This window comes from Anabas testudineus, chromosome 12 (genome assembly GCF_900324465.2).
Source record: "Anabas testudineus chromosome 12, fAnaTes1.2, whole genome shotgun sequence".
NCBI classification, from domain to species: Eukaryota; Metazoa; Chordata; class Actinopteri; order Anabantiformes; family Anabantidae; genus Anabas; species Anabas testudineus.
Genome location: NC_046621.1, coordinates 8598235 through 8617363, shown reverse-complemented (window position 1 = coordinate 8617363; position 19129 = coordinate 8598235). Strand labels below are relative to the sequence as shown.

The window sequence follows — 19129 nt, the reverse complement described above, 5'->3', positions numbered from 1 at the left end:
TGTGCGTGTGACGAAGGATTTGAGAGCTCATTCAATTCAGGAAGACTGTTTTTTGGATGTGGAGAGACACAGAAAGAGACTTCAGAACCTCTGAATCTTGGAGGTGTTAAATCAGATTTGAATTATAGTCAGTGGGAGGCTGAGAGCGAGAGGAACCAAGAGTGGGGGTGGCAGCACTGAATTGGCGAAGAATCAAAGCCTAATCTGCTCTTATTCTGATATTTCTGTGAGGATCATCCACTCAGATGTCTTTCTTTCACAAACACAATCAACTTGTTTCCTACTATGCTGCTGTGTGCTTGTGATGCTCTTGCAGAGTTTCTTGTTCTCCATGAGGCCTGGACTTTGGTCACTTTATTCACTCGTGGTGTTAAAGTATGCTTGAAAGACTCTATTGTTTCAACAGCCTGCATTGCATGGTGCAGAATTTATGTCTCACAGCTTATTGTACAAATTAATTTAGCCATGGAAGCAAACTGGAGTCATAGTGTGGACTAAAGGAGCAGAGTGTAATCACGCTGTTCTTTTGTGGGCATGTTTGTCACCACAACATGATTCTGTATTCACACAGACATGAGTAGCTCTTACAGGAAATTGGCCTCCGTTCAATTTTCAAATAGAAATCATGATAGCACTTGTCTTCGTGTAAGGGATGACTGTCGGAAAGCCTCATCACTTTGTGTGTTGATGTCGTAAACGTCTCCAGTACTGATACGTTTGAAGGGATGTGGATGTTTAAAATTCAAATACCTCCGGATTTGAACACATGCCAAGTCAGAATCAGCTGTACTCCCCCTCTGCGTCACATACAATGTGTGTAATACAGTGTGTAAATAATACTAGGCTCTTTTTTTATTTATTTCTGGAATTTTCTGGGCATATGTTGGGCAATCTATTTTAGGCGTGGGAGGAATCCAGTTTGCTCATGCAAAATCTCCGTTTCATACCACAGGCTTGAAGTTGAAAGATGTGGACTGGAAGTATTTGCAGTTGTCAGAACAGGTGTGTCTTGCCATCAACATAATGATCTGAAATATATTTTGATTGTATTTGTGCTCTTCCTCTCTGTTTAGTCAAACACTCACTCAAACATCAGTTTTCTGTACTATACATATTAAAATTATCCCTGACAAAATACATTATAATAATTTGACACATCTTGTTGATACTGCCATTACAGAGAACTAAAAACGAAAAGAAAAAAAAAACACATCTCTCTATAATCATCTTGTCTGAAGTGAATTTCTCTCAATCCAGTGAAGATTTTCTCACAAAATGCTTTTTACTTCAAAATATATACATATCAGTGTCGATCATAACTTGAAGAGAGAAACGTATTATTTTCTGGGCTGTTTGACCTGGTTTCGGCAAATAATAATAAAACATATGATTACTCCCAATTACCTGAACCAATGTCTGACCTTTGTTTTAAGAAACACATCTATCAAAAGTAGCTAAAACACAAAACACAGCACTGCGTCCATGTGGTTTATTACAAAAATAAAGGTGTAAGACATTGTGATGCATGCACACAATGTGTGTAATAAACAGAATATATCTAATATACACTATCTTTTGAGAATGGTCACATGTCCAATAAATATTTTTCAGTTTTGGACAAAAAAGATCTACTTTTCTTTGAAAAACAAGGACATTTCCAAGTAATCCCAAACTTTACAATGGTAGTGTTTTTCAGTAGATGCAGTTTTATACAGCAGATAAATAAGTTTTAAAACTTATTCCATCACATCGCCATATTTTGTTTTCCCTGATCCTTCTGACTCCACTGGTTTCAGCACTGAAAGAAAAATATAAAAAACATAAGGCCTGCAAACTGTCTTTATTTGTTTCACTATGGCTGGAAAGCAGGGCCAGCAAAAGTAAATCTTCGAGGAATTCAAAGGGTATATGTTTTCTTGTTGCACGTTGTACTCACCTTGTTGAGGAGATCTGTCTGGGGCTTTGCCTGTTTCTAGTAGAATCCAGAGGTCTGAGCATTTCTGTGTTTCCCAGCGAGTTACTGCATAACTTCCCACTGATGCCCCCACTGAGACATGAGGGAAGAAAGGGAGGTTACAGAGGAGACAGGCAGAGCATGCACAGACAGCACTGTTACCTGTACGTACAAATTATGTAAATGCCTATGTTTCACTTCTCACCTACTGAAATGAGCAGGTTCCACTTAAGAGGATAAGGAAGCTTCCTCTTTAAAGCCTTCTGAATGCCAAATAAACTTGCAGCACCTACAAACAACACACACAACACACATTGTTCACTAATATGTAATTGGATCCTGAATGGTCATTGACACCTTCAGCAACCAGGATGAGTGACTGTGTCAATTTCTGCTAGAAAAGGAAACAGCTAAAGCTGTGTTTAAACAGGCCAATGTGGTCCTCCAGAAAGTAGGTCTATTCTGTCTTGAGAAAACTTTGCTGCTGGGATAAAAATAACAATAATCATAACAGAAACTTTATAGTTAAAGTGAACAGATAAATGCAAAAAAAAACTACTGTTCCACTTATAATACTGTATCTAAATATATGTTTAGTCAGGCAATATTACAGATCATACTCTAAAGCTCCAAATTATACATAATAATAACAGAAAGTCATTCTGATGCTTTCCTTAACATATGTCATGAGTGATTATGAATAATTAATAACAAAGCTAAAAATATTTTTTATTTTTAGAGCAAGTAAATCAAGCTCTCTACATTGGTTTAGTGTGACATGTGTGACAATAATCATGCTGCTTTATTTCAGGCTGTAGCTCCCTCCTGTGGTACACAATCATCTAAATATGTTCACTGGTCTTTTTTAATCCGTTTGTGCAGACATGCAGGCATTTAGCTTGTTTATCATTCAAAGATTTGAACTGACATAGATATACTGCAAGAATTAGTGTAAGATAATCGTTATTATTATAATTAATTATATATTTTCTATGTCTTCTATGTCTACAATAATAAATGACAAAAGGCGCTATAATATACATTGTGGTTTAATAAACTTACCAAGTGCAAAGCTCAGCACCCCTTTCATGAAGGCTTGAGACTGACAGGCAGCATATCTCTGTAGACCCTGAAAGCCAAGAAAAGGAGAAAACACATTTTCAGATATCTAAGATTTGTTGAGACCAGTACTTTACAAAGTTCATGTTACTGTCAGTGTCCTTCAAACATTATCAAAGGATAAAAACAAAAACTCACAGTGTGTTTTGCTGCCAAGGCGTCATCCACTCTGGAGAGACCAAGATTCACCATCTAGTCTGTTGTTGTGAAGCTAAAAATTAAATTATAATGCGAAAACAACATCAACTAAACACCTGCAACAACTGTAAACACTACTGTGCTGTTATAAAACTTCCGTGTTGGAAACGAAGAAGCACAGAGGTGATGAACAGTTGTGTGTATAAAACACTGGCGACACCTGATGGGCAGGAGGTGGTACTGCAGCATAGTTTAAAGTTTAATACCTCAATGTATAAAAAAATCAAACTGTGATAACATTAACTAATACAGAATAGTATCAAGTCAATGAATAAACCTAGATTTTATTAATGATAAAACAAGAAACAAATATTAATGAAAAAATTTTAATGGAGACAAGAAAACGTTAAGGCGATGATACTATTAATACTGTATTTAATCAGAATAATAAATATACAATACAACTTGCCTTCCAACAGAAGTGACCACAGCAACTCTAGAGTGTGACTGACAGCTGATCCACAGCTGAGCCACTGTCATCAAGAACAGACCTCACAGCAAATGATGGTTCAGAGGAAACGAAATCTCTTTACAAAACATTTCTTCAGTTCTCTCTCCTGGCATCTTTATGGGGAAGGACTAAGATGCAAGGAAAAGATGCAAGTGAGCGAAACATAGATGCAACTTGTGATATGTAATCCCCCCATGTCTGTGAGACAGGACACTACGTTGATCCCTGTGACCCCTCTGTCGAACTTTGACACCAGAGGGCTCCGCTGCAGACTGGAGATGGAGATGTGCTGGAAGACGAAGGAGAGACATATGGACAGAATCCAACTACTGCAAAGACACAAGTAACAATACAGAAGATTAAGTTACCACACAGCCACAGCACAGCAGCTGGACATCTGCTACTTGTTACATAGGAAAAAGAAGGAGCGTCTTTCATCATAATGAAAGAAATATATAACATTTACATTTTAGCTTGTTTGCCTTTCTCATTACTAACACGGGGTAAAAAAAAAAAAAAAAAAAAACATTAATCAGGAAAACAAATGAGCTCAATGTATTAATTGTGGCTCTGTGGTCAGTGCTGTCAGTACTGAGTGGTTAAGCAAAAAGGCTCCACTCAGCCATGTGGCCAAGATTTCCATGAGGTACACTGATTACAAAGCTGCTTAGATGAAGAACCAAATCTGAACTTCTTGCCATATTGACAGATGTGTAATAGTCCAGTGAAAAGTCCAGGGCCAGAGAATATAGAGTAAGAAAGTGTGCTTCCCTGGCTGCCCTGATAGTTTCTAAATGCTAGTACAATAAATATTGTCAATGATAAGACTGTCCCCTGACACAGACTGTTTAGAGTAAAATCATTAAAACAGTGACACAGGACTCCACAGCAGATACTTTCACTTGTTATAAAAGGAAACAACACCAGACTAAAAATGATTGCATTTCTTTTAGGTGAGCTAGTTACGTTCTAGCTCACCTTAAAGGAATGCAATCATTCTTTAGTGTTATCATTCTTTTCGGTTATCTTTCTCTGCGATGACAGGGCCAAGATTTCTGCTGTGAAAACAGTCTATTTAAACCTAAATCTAAGAGTAAATTGGTGCATTTTGGATTTTCATGAACTGTCCTCCGTTACCACCAAAATGAAAACAAAAGGCCTGAAATATTTTCCTTAACATGTAACAAGTCTGAGTTTTACCTGTTGAATAAAAAAACCCTTCACAATTTTCTAACTTGTTGAAATGCACTCCCACGTTTCAGTATTTACTGTACACTGTAACGATGTCACAAGGCAGCTCCAACAAATGAGGCTGATTTTATTTATTATCATTTTACATTGGAAAAGCAACTTTCAGCTATCCCCAACTGTACTTCCACTGACATATTGTAGCTTTTTATTTCTAGGTGATTAATGCTTATATTCTTACAAAAGAAAAAAAGATTTCAGACACAATCTGTATACTCTGTCCAAATCACACACCTTCCTTCACACAACCTATAACAAACACGCTAACATGGGAGACAAATTTTTAGTGCAGTGTTGCAAAACTTTTCTCACACGCATACAAAAGAAAACAATCAACGGGTCGCATGTAAATGTGTGAATTACATGCTTATTAAGTGTCTGGACTGAACATTAGCAGGTGTGCATTGCAGGTAATACAAGGAAGGCAGGTAATCAAGGATAAAACTGACACATAGTAATGTCACTTGAACTGTCATGTCCTAGAAAACAAAAGCAGGAAATGGTTCAGTTCATAAAACCACTCTCCAAAATAAAACCTAACAGGGGTTGAATTCAAGTTTTACACTCCGGGACACCTCACATGGAAGATTTTAGTGACAACAAGGGTGTGCAGTGTTTTTGTGGAAAATCTGGAAGGGCGAATGTGAGGACTCACTCACTCATTCATTCATTCAGGATCAGAAAAGAAGAGGAAAAATTAAAAATGAACAGGGGTACAACGTCCAAACTGATGCGACATAAAGGTCCCACATTGTCAAAACATTTACCTTCAAAAATCACCAGGACAAAAACATGTTTCACAATCAAGTGTTTTAAATAAATATAGCTCCATTGATAGAATTTCTTCAAAAAATAACCCTTAGAGCAAACTCTCACAAGAAACTGAGCAGGACCGCCCCCCACCCCGAAACCAACACACACCGTAACTGAGCAGATGTAAAGATACTGTGTTAAAAAACGGTAATATAGGACTGACTGGGGGGATCTAAAACAACAAGAGCAGACTTTGGATAAGATAATTTCTTCTGTTTTCTAATCACTGGAGGACTTTGTGTTGGGAACATGAGAATTATTTTGAAGCTAAAAAAGAACTATTTCTTATTTTATCAACGTACCAACCAACACCTGAACTGATGGTTTAAATTAGCGGGAGATTTTTTACTTAATTTTTTTTTTTTTTTAATAAATCCAGTTACTTTAAATGATTTAAACTTTGTGCCTTATATGACCAAACTGATTTGAAGAAAAAAGAAAAAAATATTTGTAAATATATCAAGGAACCTAAAGAAAAATTAAAGCCATTACTTGGCAGCTACTTTATTTCAGAACAGTGAAAATATTTTTATCCCATCAATTCATTATTAATAAAAACAATTAAAAATTTGTGTAATATGGCCCCTCTAGGAATTGAAGACATACAATAATCCAGCCCTGAATCCAAGTTGACCGTTTCAGTGTCCTTCAGTATATGTTGGCAGCGCATACAGACACGCACGCACGCGCACGCACACACACACACGCGTGCACACACACAAACAATACTGGTAGTGCGATTCAATCAGTGAAATCTATTGATGCGTGTTGTAGTTGGCTGCATGGGGAGTATGACAGACAAGGAGGCGGATAAGGTGTGGATGACCATGAAGACGTCAGCCGTGTGCACCAGAGAGGTCAGAAAGGGAGCAATACAGTGAAAAGGTCCATGTCCCATTGTACCAGCTGAATGACGGGTACTGTAGCCCCTGGGTCCCCCGTTTGCACAGACGTCACCACACCCAGTAGTTGGTTGGGGGAACAAAACTGGATGACAACTGTCCGTATTAGACTGTGGTCCAAAGAAGCTTGTGCAGTTCATCAACAAGACAACTTTCCCACCCGCCCTCACATACAAAAATCATAGCAGCAGGTAGAGCTCGAGGGTGTCCCTCATCGAGAAAAACAAAAAAATAAAAAAAAAATAATACCTTTCCCCATCATCCACATGAAAAGTAAGCTATGGAGAATCATCAGTTCTGGGAAGTGGCAGATGTCTTTTCTTTATTTTTCTTCCCATCCTCCATTTTCCCCCTAAATCGTTCAATCAACCAACACTGTCCTCTTCTAGTCTCTTGTCAGCAATTTTCCCCATTTTGCACTTCATCATTGCCCCCTCCCCCCCACAAGTCAAACTTTGCCCCCCACCCCATTCAAATTCTTCCTCATCATCTCCAAAGTAAAGATGAGGGCAGATCATCGTTCAGGCTCTGACTCCAGGGCCAGCACCCGCTTGCGTTCACGACACTGCTTCTTGTGGGCGGGCCAGTCTCTCTGCTGGCACTGGGAGCCACAGTAGCGTGCCACCTGGCAGCGACCGCAGATGTTGAACTCCCGCAGCTGTGGAAAGACAACCAACAAGATCATGTTTGGCTCTGGGGCCTCATTTGTACTGTAATCCTAGATAACAACTTTACTGGACAAATCCTTAACAATACACTTCACTGCATTGAACATGTAGCTCCCTAGTACAAAGTCCACGTAATGTCTGATAGTTACATTGAGAAAACATGTTAAGGAAACAAAACCTCCCCGTTACATAAGTGTTCAGACTATGGATGCACCAACACCACCTCTCTTTTAGACTATTGAAGGCAGCCAAATACACACAGGTTCTTTCACAGCAATGACAGATACAGTACATACCCTCCTCTCAATGAGTGAACAAGGAGGATAATGACACTCGTAGTAGGTGCAGGAGCACTCCTCTTCCTCTACCAGCTCCCCGTTAGCGTTGTAGTAGCGTGTGCGGCTCAGCTCCAGATACTGCTCCTCCACAGGGTCAGCAGGCACCTGCTGGATGGCCAGCCAGTACAGAGACTGCTCTCTGGACAAAACAGAATAGACAGAAATATTAGTGTTAAGTGTTACATACCCAACAATATTATGAATTTTTACACAAGTCACATGATGACAATGATTCATGTTTTCATTTCCATTAACTAGGACCATACATGCATTGCATGACTGCTTAGTGTGAAGATTCATTTCTACTTCTTTAAAGGTAAAAGAAGAAACAAGTTCTTTTTTTCAGTCTATTACTGAAAAAAACAGCTCTGATCCCACCTTTGCTTGCTGGAGATCTCCTCAGGCTTGGGGCTCCAGCCCACTGGCACCAGTCGCAGGTTGTCTAGCCGGTTGTCCACCGTCACAGAATTGATGTGAATTACTTGAAAACTGGGGGCGATACCTCCTCTGTGCTTCTCCCTGATTACAGACATGTACCCAGATTATGTTAGTCTATCATTAGTACAAGATAACTATAGTTCATGAAGATATACACATTATACATCACTGTAGCTGGCTGGTGAGCTGAGGGCTCAGCTTCTCGACATGTCTTTAACATGTCATTTAAAGTATTGGGAAACAAAACAAAAACAACTTATCAAAATAAATCATCACCATTGTTTTTGTCTGGCAGTGGCAGAAAGATCAGAAAACAAGTGTCCACTCGATGCAGAGAATGTAAATTACATGCTAAACACAACACAATCCCCAGAACTACAGATCTGTGAGAGACCAGACACTGCTACCCACTTTTTATCTGTATGTCCTCAATGCTACAACACATGAGTGGCTGAGAAAAATAAGACACAGGGTAACATTCAACTGAACTGCAACTCAACAAATATAAATTGTGATACCCACAGGACTGATCGCCTCAAGTACTAAAGCTTTGTAAGAGACCAAACTGAGGTGACGCTTCACTGATACCTTCAAGAGCATTATCTTGGAGGGTATAGATAGTCAACTGCTAGTAGGGATTCAAAATCTTGTTTGTTAAAAAGATATGCACCTGGTGCTGCTCTACTTTTTCTTAAGGTTTTCCTGATTACTCCAATCATATTACAGTTTTAAAAAACAGTAGAAAATCATCCAGATGTTATTGTAACTTCTGTGTTGATTATTATCAGTAGGGTCCTAAGAAGGACAAATCCTGAGTTACAATATTTGCCTAAATAGTTTTGATCCCAAATGCACACACAGGAAAAAATGAGTTTTTCCCACCTATATGTATATAATAAACAAAAACTTACCAAAGCAACTCATGAAGTGGCCTTCCTGCCCAGCGGCCTTTGCCAATGTCGAAAGCATAGGCAAAGATCTTAGCTCCGTTGCCATCCGCATCTACCTCCATACGCGCCTGTCAAAATAATATAATATATAATTGATATCATTAAATGTGGCAACATCAATACAAACAATCTGCGGTTCAATCCTCATCCTTATTGTTTACCTCAAAGGCATAGTTTTCCACAAGTGGTATGTCCTGCTCATCAATGAGTGTGTATTTAGTCTGAAATGAGAAACATTGGGAGAGAGTAGTTTATTTTTAGGGTTACAATTTTCAACTTCTACGATCACAACATTTAAATATGCTGTAAAAATAAATGATTTTGTAAGCTCAAGTGTCACTTTTTCCAGGGGAAGATGATTGTTCAATGCAGAACCACCTCCTGCTATTTAGCAATGGCTACTGCCGCTGAGTTTAGTAACCAAAAAGGAAATGTGGCTTTGGTGTATTTCTTGTGCACAGTTCAACTGGTTTGTACTCACTTAAAAAGCTGAATAACACTACTTAGAACAGACAACAACAAACACACGACAAAAACAAGATAGTAAGGCCACGCTACAGTGAGTACTGTACCAGTCAGCAGGGGTGATTTTTCCACATACCAAAAAGGTCGAAACATGCAATGTGACACTTTGTTTCGTCTGCCAGACTATTGTGTAGATGTTAGCAGGAGTGACATCATGTAAATGAGTTGTGTGACTGGAGTCCAGCAGCTCTGTCACTCAGCTGGTGGACAGCTGACTCGTCACAGCTCAAACAAAACTGCCTGCACCGTTTATCCTGAGCGTGAGTGTCTTGTGACATGAGCAGCATAGGAGCATTTCTACACCGACATTCACAGTGTTGGCGTCAATGCTGTGCACTTTAATCCATAAAAGAAATGACGGTGCAAGCTTGCTGTTGAGCTGTCTTGCCGGTGCTTTGTCACGTTGCACAAAAGAATCAGTTGATGGTGCATGGCAATGGCTTCCTCATTAGCAGACACTTCACCGTGTAATCCTAATAACACAGCTAGCGTGGCGCTGCTAACTCAACCACCGACCGTATACGTGATGTGTCCCACCGTCCAAAAGAGAAGAAAACACTCGTCTCTATTTCACTCCACATGAGCAATAACAAAAAAATAACCCGTGTGTTTACATTCGTGGCGCAATTTCACATTTTAACCAACAGTCAACAGCTAACGTAACCTGCTATATGCTAGTTAGCGTTAGCTTCCTAGCGAGACTGGTGGCGGCGGTGGTACTGAAAAGCTGTCTCGGCACGGCCGGCTTTTCTAACCCGGTTGAAAGGAGCTAAAATCAGCAGGAGTGACCCACATCAGCGTCGACACAGGCTTCGCGACTATAAAAGCGAGTCACAAGCAGCGACCTATCGCCGCTAAATGTGTTTTTCCCAGCGCCTTTTGTGATCCCGTGGGCCCTCCCCCGGCCGCACATGGCAGCCCTGGGATCCAGCTCACCTTCCCGGCCACACGGCCGAGCCGTACGATCCCGAGCTTGAAATCCGACATCAGGAGGACGGGTGGTGGCGACAGCGAGAGGGCGCAGGATCCAACCTAAACTGTATTCAGGTTTAAAAGTCGCAGGGGCAGCCCCTCAGCCCCGCTGCGATGCCAGTTTGGACTAACTGGTTGGTGTTCGCCCTCACTCCCCGTCTCTCCAGCCCAGCCTCGGTGACAGACCGCTGCTAGCGCAGGGAAGCCGAGCGAGCTGCTGGGGGGCGGAACAGGACGAGCCACCGCCTCACCGGCCAATCACACTCCGCCTAACGCTGGGTTGCGATGACGCCGTCCAATGGAACGCGCGGATTCCCTAAAGCCCGCCCACTGGCAGTTATTTCGTCACGGCACTCTCGTGACCACTTCCAGCCATTTTCGCGCGAAATGTTTGATAGCTGGGTGGTACCGGAGCCGTCTTTTCGGGGGTGTTTGACGTCATGCTGTGTGACGTGTTTGGCGTCAGGCTGCATGACGTTTCCATCAAATGAAACCCCAGTATACTACTCTGCACTGACCCCACTTCAAAAGCACAAAAACAGTGATAATATACAGTGTACATTGTTAATATGTATAAATTTTAATTTCATTTTTAATTTTAAATAAAACCACCAATAAAGAAATGGAAAATGTTAATTAGTCTTAGTACATGTTCAGCTTTAACATCATGCTATCAAATCCTTTCTTTTCAGTTTGTTTAGCAAACTTGATAGATTGCTTCTTCATAAATGATCAGAGACAAATACAGACTTTAAACATGCTAAACTCGTTCTGCTTGAAAAGCAGATTGATCACGGTTCTAGTTATTATATTTTAATGGTCTCCAGTGACCCATTAAATCAAGTTTATGTAATACTTTTGCACAGGAAACTTATATAGCAGAACAACAAAAAAAATTAAAGTAACAAAGCAAAACATCAGGGGTGCATTATGCTTTATTAAAACTGCTCAGTTACATTTAAACACTCATGCTGATGCTTAAATGTAAAAATCACTCAGATACATAAGTCTGTAGTTTAGCGTGCTCAGTGAAAGCAGCTACAGTGAAACATGTAGGAAAGACTTGGTGACAGAAAACCTGCAAATAAAGATGAAGACACAATGTGCAAAGAAATGAATTAAGAGTAGAGCTATTAGGAATAAAGGAGGTTCATAGTAATTCTGAGTTTGTTATGTGCTTTTATCTGTTCTAACAATCTCCTGATTTCTGTCATGTGCATCTTACAATACCAGCACATCAGTTCAGCTATGTAGTTGACATCATGGTTCCCTCAGTGACTGAGCACCCTCTGGAGATCTGGAGCTGTATTACATAAAAAGTCCTCCGTAGCAGTGGAAAATTAATTGATTTGTAAAAAGAAGAGTAATTTTAGATTGTGAAAACAAAATTAGCAGTTGATTTATGAATATGTTATGTCTGTCTAGTTTAGCTAAATTAGCTGTAAGACAAAAAGAAAAATTTATAGAAATGCCAGGGAATTGTTTGTTCAACCATTATTAGACTATATTTCCCAGCTCATGTTCAATGTGACATCAGACATAAGACATAAAAAAAATAGTTGTTTTTGTACAAAAAAAAAAAAACATTTAAAAAAGTCAAACTAGATTGTATAAAACAATTTAGGATTAGTTGTTTTCTAATAAACAGACCACTTTCATATTGTTCATTTTCATATTGATCTCTTTTTTGCAGCAAACCTGTCAGTTGAAAAGAAAAATGCTGTGTTTCACGTGATTCACAAACTTATCAAACAGGAAACCCTTGTTTGCTTAATTATCTGCACAAAGTGCTGTATCGCTTGTGTTCACTAGTTTTACCTGTTATAAACCGGCCTTTATGTTGACAGTAACAATAGTGGCCTTGTAGTGCTGCTGTTCTCGTTTCAAAGTGAAATGTGTGGAACCCCCGCCCCATCCCCTCTGTCTATTAGTCCTATCCAGTTACATGGAGCTGGGAGGTGTGGAGGTTTGGAGGTGGGGTGTTCCTTGGTGTTGGTTTGAATTTCTTGGGATCTGATCTGTTTCTTTCAAACTTACTTGTATCTTTATCAAGAGGTCTTAGTTTTTGGTTCAGTTTGATTTAGGACAGAAACAGATACAAACTGATATAACTGATACTGAGACTTTTACACGTCTAGTTAACAAAAAACCCTTAATATTAGCATCTGAAAGCTAAGTGAGGCAATTAAACCAGTAAGTTGCACTGGCAAATTTAATGAACATCAATGGAAATTAGGATTAGGATAAAGAACAAAAGCAAAAGTGCAAGCTTTTCAGTCTGTTACATTATTACACTGAAGGCCATTGCCATGCTGCAGACACTAATAACAAACTGCAGACATTTTAGATCAACAGATCATATTTCAGTGGTAAACCAACTTTCAAAATCTTCATCATTTGGTTATCTTTTCCAGACAGTGGGTGTTGCTACCTATTGCTAAACAGAGCTGTCTCTTAGGTGTGGCTCTGATCCTGGGTGTATCCACACACCTAGAGCACCTATCCACCCTGGAAAATTAAATTGTCTCCTCCACAGTTTCTGTCACAATAGCATCTATTAAACACGACTAAAGGATTATCATTTGTAAAAAATATTCCCATTCACATTGTGGCTGATTCATTAACTTTTAGTAGAAAAGTGTTGTAATAAATTTCAGGATATCACTTTACCAGACTTTGTTGTCTAAAGAAAAATGTGAACAACACATAAAAGAGAATAAAAAAAGTTTTGCATGTATGAGGAGTTTTTGTTACACAGTGAACATCAAAGTGATAATATTATAGTAATATAATAATATAACTGTTGGCACATTTTGAGGTGGACTGACTTAATGTACTTCTTCTTTCTTTTCCTCTAAGTTATAGGCGACTTTGAAACAGTACTTTATACCTATGGGCAATAAATACTTCTGAAGTGGTTATAAAAAAGGAAAGAAGATCAAATATGACACTGTTAGAAGACCTATGAACAGATTTACCTGTTTGTATTGGATTATAATTTGAAACTTAAAAGGTGGTTATCAGCTGACGCCCAAAACAAACAACTGAAAACCAGCAGAGCAGAAACTTTTTCTTTAGCTCTGACCTCAGATGTCCGTGTTACTTCCGTGTTCCGCTCACCTGTTACACCTGTGTTACAGCGCTGTGCGCATAGGTGCGACTCCAGCTCAGCCGGTGCACCTGCTGCATTATTGTGCCATGACCGAGGAGCTCACGACGTGCGAGTTAACACCCCCGTGTTCATCGGGTGACCCAGAGGAGACTTTACAAACTCTGAAGAACATGGAGATAAACTGCGATCAACCGATTTTCTCCGCGTTAAGCGGCGGAGGGGCCAAACAGGCGGTGTCGAGCTCCTGCCTCAACGCAGCGACCTCAGCGCCTGCGACCAGCTCGGACACCGAGTCCGGGATCTTTTCCGCTGAATGTGAGCTGTGTGTGGAGCACGAATCCGAGCTGGATTGGTTCTGTGGCACCGAGCAGAAACTCATCTGCTCTCAGTGTGCGAGGGTGGGTTCCTGCCTGGGACACACTGTGACCCCTCTGTCCACCAGAGTCACCGCGCTCAGGGTGAGTGTGTGCGTCATAGAGACTGAACCCAAGCCGTGTGCACCCTATGTGTGCTTCTAATAACTGGGTTTGAGGCTGTTTTTAATGTAATGTCCAAGATATTTGTGCTTTTAAAAAGTGTGTTTTTAAAAGTGAGGATACCTGTGGGATTAAAATAGCAGAAGAAGTTTACTTTCACTTTAACAAGAGGGATTACTTTCTAACTTGTTCACTATTCAACTTGTTTTACTCATTTAACCTTTATTTTAAAAGTCACACTTCATTTACTTCAACATCTTGTTGACTATAACTTTTTAATTTTTGTACTTAACATGGAAAAATGGAATTCATTTTATTTATTTTTTGCTTCAGTCAGTGTATTTAGGATGGCATCTGTTTTAAATCCCTGAGGTCAGGATGAAAACGTGTGGAAACTGTGTTAACATATTGGATAATGTCATTCTTTTCTTGGGTGTGCCACATTTTCCACCTGGTTTACCTTGTTGATTCCACCGCACGGTATCTGAGAAGACAGGATTTTCTTGTTGCGTCTCCAGCTGATGATGTGGAGGTAAAGTGTTGTGCTTACTCATAAACTGCTGTGTTTGTCTGTTGTTTGCACCAGAACCAACTGGTGGACGTGTGTGAGAAAATGCAGCTGCAGGCGCTGAGGATCGAAAGGTTTATCAACCAGACACTGACAGCCAAAGAGCAAAAGCTTCAGGTGAGAAATATCTTTCTCCACCCACTCAACCACACATTTAATAATCACATGGACACGATGCCGAAGACACACTAACAAGCCCACTACTAGTACACACTGATCAGTTTCACAAGACAGTGTTTTGGCGTTAGCTGCTTTTGTGAAAAAGTCACATGTGACAACTCACGTGCTTTGCAGGCATGTGTAGATGGATTACTAAATGCCATCTGACCAAGCAGCTAGGAGCCCCCCTAGGCCAGAGACTATGTATAAAGTGATAATAGATCTTGTTTCTAAGTCAGAGAGCACAGTTGAAAGAGACAAGATTACTGCAACAGGAGAAAAAATGACCATAAAGAAACAGAATATGGCTATAAAGTAAATGATTATGAGTATAAAGAGATGGGAAATGACCACAAAGACATGCAAAATATAAAAAAGTGGCAAAAAGGTTCTGCAGAAAGACACAATAACAGACACATCAGTATCAGTATTAACTATTTACACTGATACAAAGCACTTACTCATTTGTTTTGCTTACATATGAATGAATATGTGAATATTCTGACGATTCCTAATCTAAATTCTTAAGAGCTTGGTAGGTCATCTAAATGTGCCTCCTACTCATTTTTTCTTATAATGAGATACTTTGGAGTTAAATGCATGAGTAAGAGAGAAAAGCGCATGTTTACTTGTGAAGTGTACCTTGAAAAAAAGCTTCCTTTTGCGGATTCGGTCAATTAATCATCACCGTGCTGCAAAGATAAGGTTGCAGAAAAGCTCCTCTTTCACATATTTATTAACCTCTCTTAACATACTGGGCCTCAAGCAAACCACAGAAACCGTCTGGTGGGACGACAACAAATCACATGTTTTCTGTGATAATATTTAAAAAATGACTCGAATCTCTGTAAATTTTGCTGTTTGCCTGTGGTCAGATGTGAGAAGTCAGAGGTGTTAAATATCATTCAGGGCCTCTGACTGTTAAGGAGCCATTGTGTTTTTTCATAGAAGAGAGAAGCTAATCGCAGGTTCTCCTTTGAACAGGGTATTATTTAGTGACAATGACGTGCAGGAGCTGACTGTAGATAAACATCTAAGTACAAAACATTTATTGTTTCAACTTCTGAAATACTACAATTTTATACTTGGATATTCAATTCAATTCAATTATTTAATTCAAATCAGTTTAAAATCAGTGGCTGGGCAAAATATTTATTGTTACTCAGACCTTTTGATGAGTTTTCAGTTGCAGTGTGGTGTATAATAGTTAGAATTAGCTCAACATCAACCAAAACCAAGTGTCAAATGCTGTTTATTCATTAGGATCACCGTAATAATAAAAAAATATAGTCATACTATAGCTGCCATCATCAGTTTTCTTATTTTACGTGTGCTTCTCCCACTGTGAAATATCTTCTTTTGAAAAGGTTAATTAACAGGAAATAAACTGACCACAGTGGTAAAATAATTGTATCTGTAACCTTTAAAACAAAAAACTAAATGTTTCCTGCCTCAGGCTTCTCTAATTAGACATTTTCTTGCTTTTTTCTCTGTAAATTCAGTGTCCATTTGTTGGAGATTTGAGGTTGGACAGAAGAGTTTTAATAAGGAATAGGAAATAAATCCTGTATCACAGGATACAGGAAGCAGGCAATTTAATCTCAGTTTTCATGGTTTGAATTGTGTTGTTGTAAAAATTATGCAACATCTGTTGAGACAAGGATAATCAGACAAGAATCATGGAAAGTTTTGGCAAATCCAGAAAATAAAATGTACTTTCCAGTGTTGACATAAACTAGTATTGCTCAGCAATTTGCTATTACACACCTAGAAGCATTAATGAGACATCTACTGCTGTGTTAACAGGCTAAATCTAACTCTCTCTCTGTCAAATTAGTTTTGTCTCATGTTATACTGTGTAGATGACGTATCTAGATTAATTAATGGACTTTTGAAACTTAAAAGTTAAAATCAACCTGTCACCTACAGTCATGATGATGTGACGCAAACACTCCTACAACCACAAGTCACTTAGTATTTCTTCTCCTTTCCTGTCCTGTGCTGCAGACGGCAGCGAGCACGGCGAGGGAGCGGGTGCTGGCTCAGGTTAGTGCAGCCCGTGAAGCCCTGGAGGAGGAGGAGCAGCGTCTCTTGGAGGAAGTGCAGAGAGAGGAGGAGCGGGTGGAGCAGTGCCTCCTTACACAGAGAGCCCACTGGAGCCAGGCTTTGGAGAGTCTGGCGCAAACACGCTCCGGTTTGGTGCACACGCTGACGCACACTCCGGATGCACAGCTGGTGGTGAGAAACTGGGACCATGTAACAGGCGGGGGGGTTTAAGGCATGATGCAGCCAAGATTTCTGATGAATAAGAACCTGTGTTCAAACAACAGTATCATGATAAAGGTTTCCAATGACTGAACTATGTTAATGTCTGGCAGAGGAATCAGTTCTTGACTTCTTGTCTTGTTTTTCAGACTAATGTCCAGGACATAGCTGAAAGGTAAGAATTTATCACATGACACGTTTTTCAATATGTGGTGTTCATCACCAGACCAGAGAGGTAACATTTCTTCTTCAATCTCCTGTGTCTTCGTCAGGGTGGAGGAAGCTGAAGGTGTCGGGGAGCCCTGTGACACAGACAAGCTCAATCTGAACCCAGGCTGCAGCAACAGCAAGTTGCTGAGAGGTCTGTGGGCCACTGCAGCACTGCTCGGACCAAACGGTTAGCAAGTTTCCTGAAGCTTAAAGCAAACATTATTATGACTTAACACAATCAGGAGATCAATACATGCAGCTGTTACAGAACATTTCATTATAGTAAACCCCCAAAATACTGTAGTACTACTTTTAGTAATGATGCAAACTGTGATATTCAATCCAGTATTTTCTGCTTCCCACAGCTTATGGCTCCTCTTCGTTAAAGTTTGATGGGCGCACAGTGAGCCCTCTCCTCTCTCTGTCCGAAGACTTCTGCACCTTGACCTTCCTGCACAAAAAATCCCGCCAGTCCCTTCCTTACGACCCAGCACGATTCGACTGTTGGCCCAACGCACTGGGTTCCCTGTCTATGTCCTCTGGAACCCACAGCTGCGTGTTGAATGTAGGTGAGAGTGGTGCCTTCAAGGTCGGGGTCTGCTATGCCTCGTTGGAGCGCAAAGGCCCTGGGAACGAGGCCCGGCTGGGCTACAACAGTCAGTCCTGGGTGCTGTCCCACTACGACGGGGACTACTCGTTCTGCCACGCAGGGAACAAGGTGCCCCTGCAGGTGGTGAGGAGGCCCCAGAGGATCGGTTTGCTGCTGGACTGGCCCAGTCAGACGCTGCTGTTTTACGAGCCGGACTCCAGTGCTGTGCTGTACTCTGTCACACAGCACTTCAGTGCCCCACTGCTGCTGGCGTGTGCTGTGACTGACCGCAGTATCACTATACTGCACTGACATGCTGCCAGAAAACAGAACATTACATAAGGATGTGAAGACTTTCTCTAATTTAAATCTGATCAGCAGTCAATCTGTGCAATAATGAAAACTGTAGACTCAGAATCATTTACTATGATTTTATTTATTATTGGTTAATAATTGTTTTTTAGTGTTTTTAATTATTTAGTAAGTCTGAATGTGTTTGTGCTGTGTAGTTGTGCTATTTTGACTGACTGTTTAATGAAGCTTTCCCAAGACCCCTTGTACTGGTTGATCCAGGTTTGTTTAATCCTGTGTGGCAAAGAAACTACAGGATAAACTTTAAATTAATTTTGTATTATTATTTTTGACTGCTTTACGCTCAGTAAACCACTTTTTACACGCTGTCTGTTGTCCAAGTGGTGATTGTGAAGAGTTTATGCTGAAATCCACTAGAGGGCAGCAATGTCAAATTATGCCTGAACAACCTACCTCACAAACATGATGCAGCAAGAAAACTCATCACATCACATCAGTAGAGGAAATACGTTCAAAAGTTTATCCAGGACCACGGACAGCTACAGATACTGACAGAATAAAAGAGTCACCAAAGTCTCTGGACTGAGCTCACATGTGGTATTTAGCCAACCTGTTCAGTTAATGCATTACACACCTCCTTCACACACTTTGAACTCGCATTAGCACTTTAATGTCTGCAAAACTACAACACAAGTTAAATACATTTATTTTTTGTTACACTTATTAGTACTCCTGAGTACTTAGCTCTAATGAGGACAGTGACACACCAGTAGTGAGAAAAGTTCATTCTGCAACAGTGAATCACATAGTGACTTCAGTGTGTCATAATGTGTTATTGTCTGACTAAATGAGGTCTATTCTA

At 40.1% G+C, this 19129-nt stretch overlaps 3 protein-coding genes across 3 annotated transcripts; 1 reads left to right on the top strand and 2 right to left on the bottom strand.

Moving 5' to 3' along the window:
- Positions 1-1474: 1474 nt before the first annotated feature.
- Positions 1475-3364, bottom strand: tmem141 (transmembrane protein 141). The gene is made up of 5 exons (XM_026355707.1): positions 3212-3364; positions 3017-3083; positions 2160-2243; positions 1937-2047; positions 1475-1798 (listed from the first exon to the last, which is right to left on the bottom strand). The coding sequence occupies exons 1-5, from the start codon at positions 3263-3265 to the stop codon at positions 1737-1739; spliced, it is 378 nt and encodes a 125-aa protein (XP_026211492.1). The 5' UTR covers positions 3266-3364; the 3' UTR covers positions 1475-1736.
- A 1656-nt stretch (positions 3365-5020) lies between these two features.
- Positions 5021-10784, bottom strand: zmynd19 (zinc finger, MYND-type containing 19). Its single transcript, XM_026356343.1, has 6 exons — positions 10541-10784; positions 9241-9300; positions 9041-9147; positions 8070-8210; positions 7650-7830; positions 5021-7343 (listed from the first exon to the last, which is right to left on the bottom strand). Exons 1-6 carry the CDS (start codon positions 10589-10591, stop codon positions 7200-7202), a joined length of 684 nt encoding a protein of 227 aa, XP_026212128.1. The 5' UTR covers positions 10592-10784; the 3' UTR covers positions 5021-7199.
- Positions 10785-13666: 2882 nt separating this feature from the next.
- Positions 13667-18633, top strand: bspry (B-box and SPRY domain containing). Its single transcript, XM_026355133.1, has 6 exons — positions 13667-14146; positions 14751-14849; positions 16899-17129; positions 17306-17331; positions 17429-17553; positions 17732-18633. Exons 1-6 carry the CDS (start codon positions 13667-13669, stop codon positions 18265-18267), a joined length of 1497 nt encoding a protein of 498 aa, XP_026210918.1. The 3' UTR covers positions 18268-18633.
- Positions 18634-19129: the final 496 nt, after the last annotated feature.

Excerpts from the sequence above, each read along its gene's own strand:
- tmem141 (XM_026355707.1), bottom strand. The coding sequence starts at position 3,265 with ATGGTGAATCTTGGTCTCTCCAGAGTGGATGACGCCTTGGCAGCAAAA. Across the intron at positions 3,084-3,211 it reads CCTTGGCAGCAAAACACACT|GGTCTACAGAGATATGCTGC; the intron begins GTGAGTTTTTGT and ends CTTGGCTTTCAG. Across the intron at positions 2,244-3,016 it reads GGTGCTGAGCTTTGCACTTG|GTGCTGCAAGTTTATTTGGC; the intron begins GTAAGTTTATTA and ends TGTTGTTTGTAG.
- zmynd19 (XM_026356343.1), bottom strand. The coding sequence starts at position 10,591 with ATGTCGGATTTCAAGCTCGGGATCGTACGGCTCGGCCGTGTGGCCGGG. Across the intron at positions 9,148-9,240 it reads TGGAAAACTATGCCTTTGAG|GCGCGTATGGAGGTAGATGC; the intron begins GTAAACAATAAG and ends TTATTTTGACAG. Across the intron at positions 8,211-9,040 it reads CCACTTCATGAGTTGCTTTG|GGAGAAGCACAGAGGAGGTA; the intron begins GTAAGTTTTTGT and ends GTCTGTAATCAG.
- bspry (XM_026355133.1), top strand. The coding sequence starts at position 13,667 with ATGTCCGTGTTACTTCCGTGTTCCGCTCACCTGTTACACCTGTGTTAC. Across the intron at positions 17,130-17,305 it reads CTCCGGATGCACAGCTGGTG|ACTAATGTCCAGGACATAGC; the intron begins GTGAGAAACTGG and ends CTTGTTTTTCAG. Across the intron at positions 17,554-17,731 it reads AGCACTGCTCGGACCAAACG|CTTATGGCTCCTCTTCGTTA; the intron begins GTTAGCAAGTTT and ends TGCTTCCCACAG.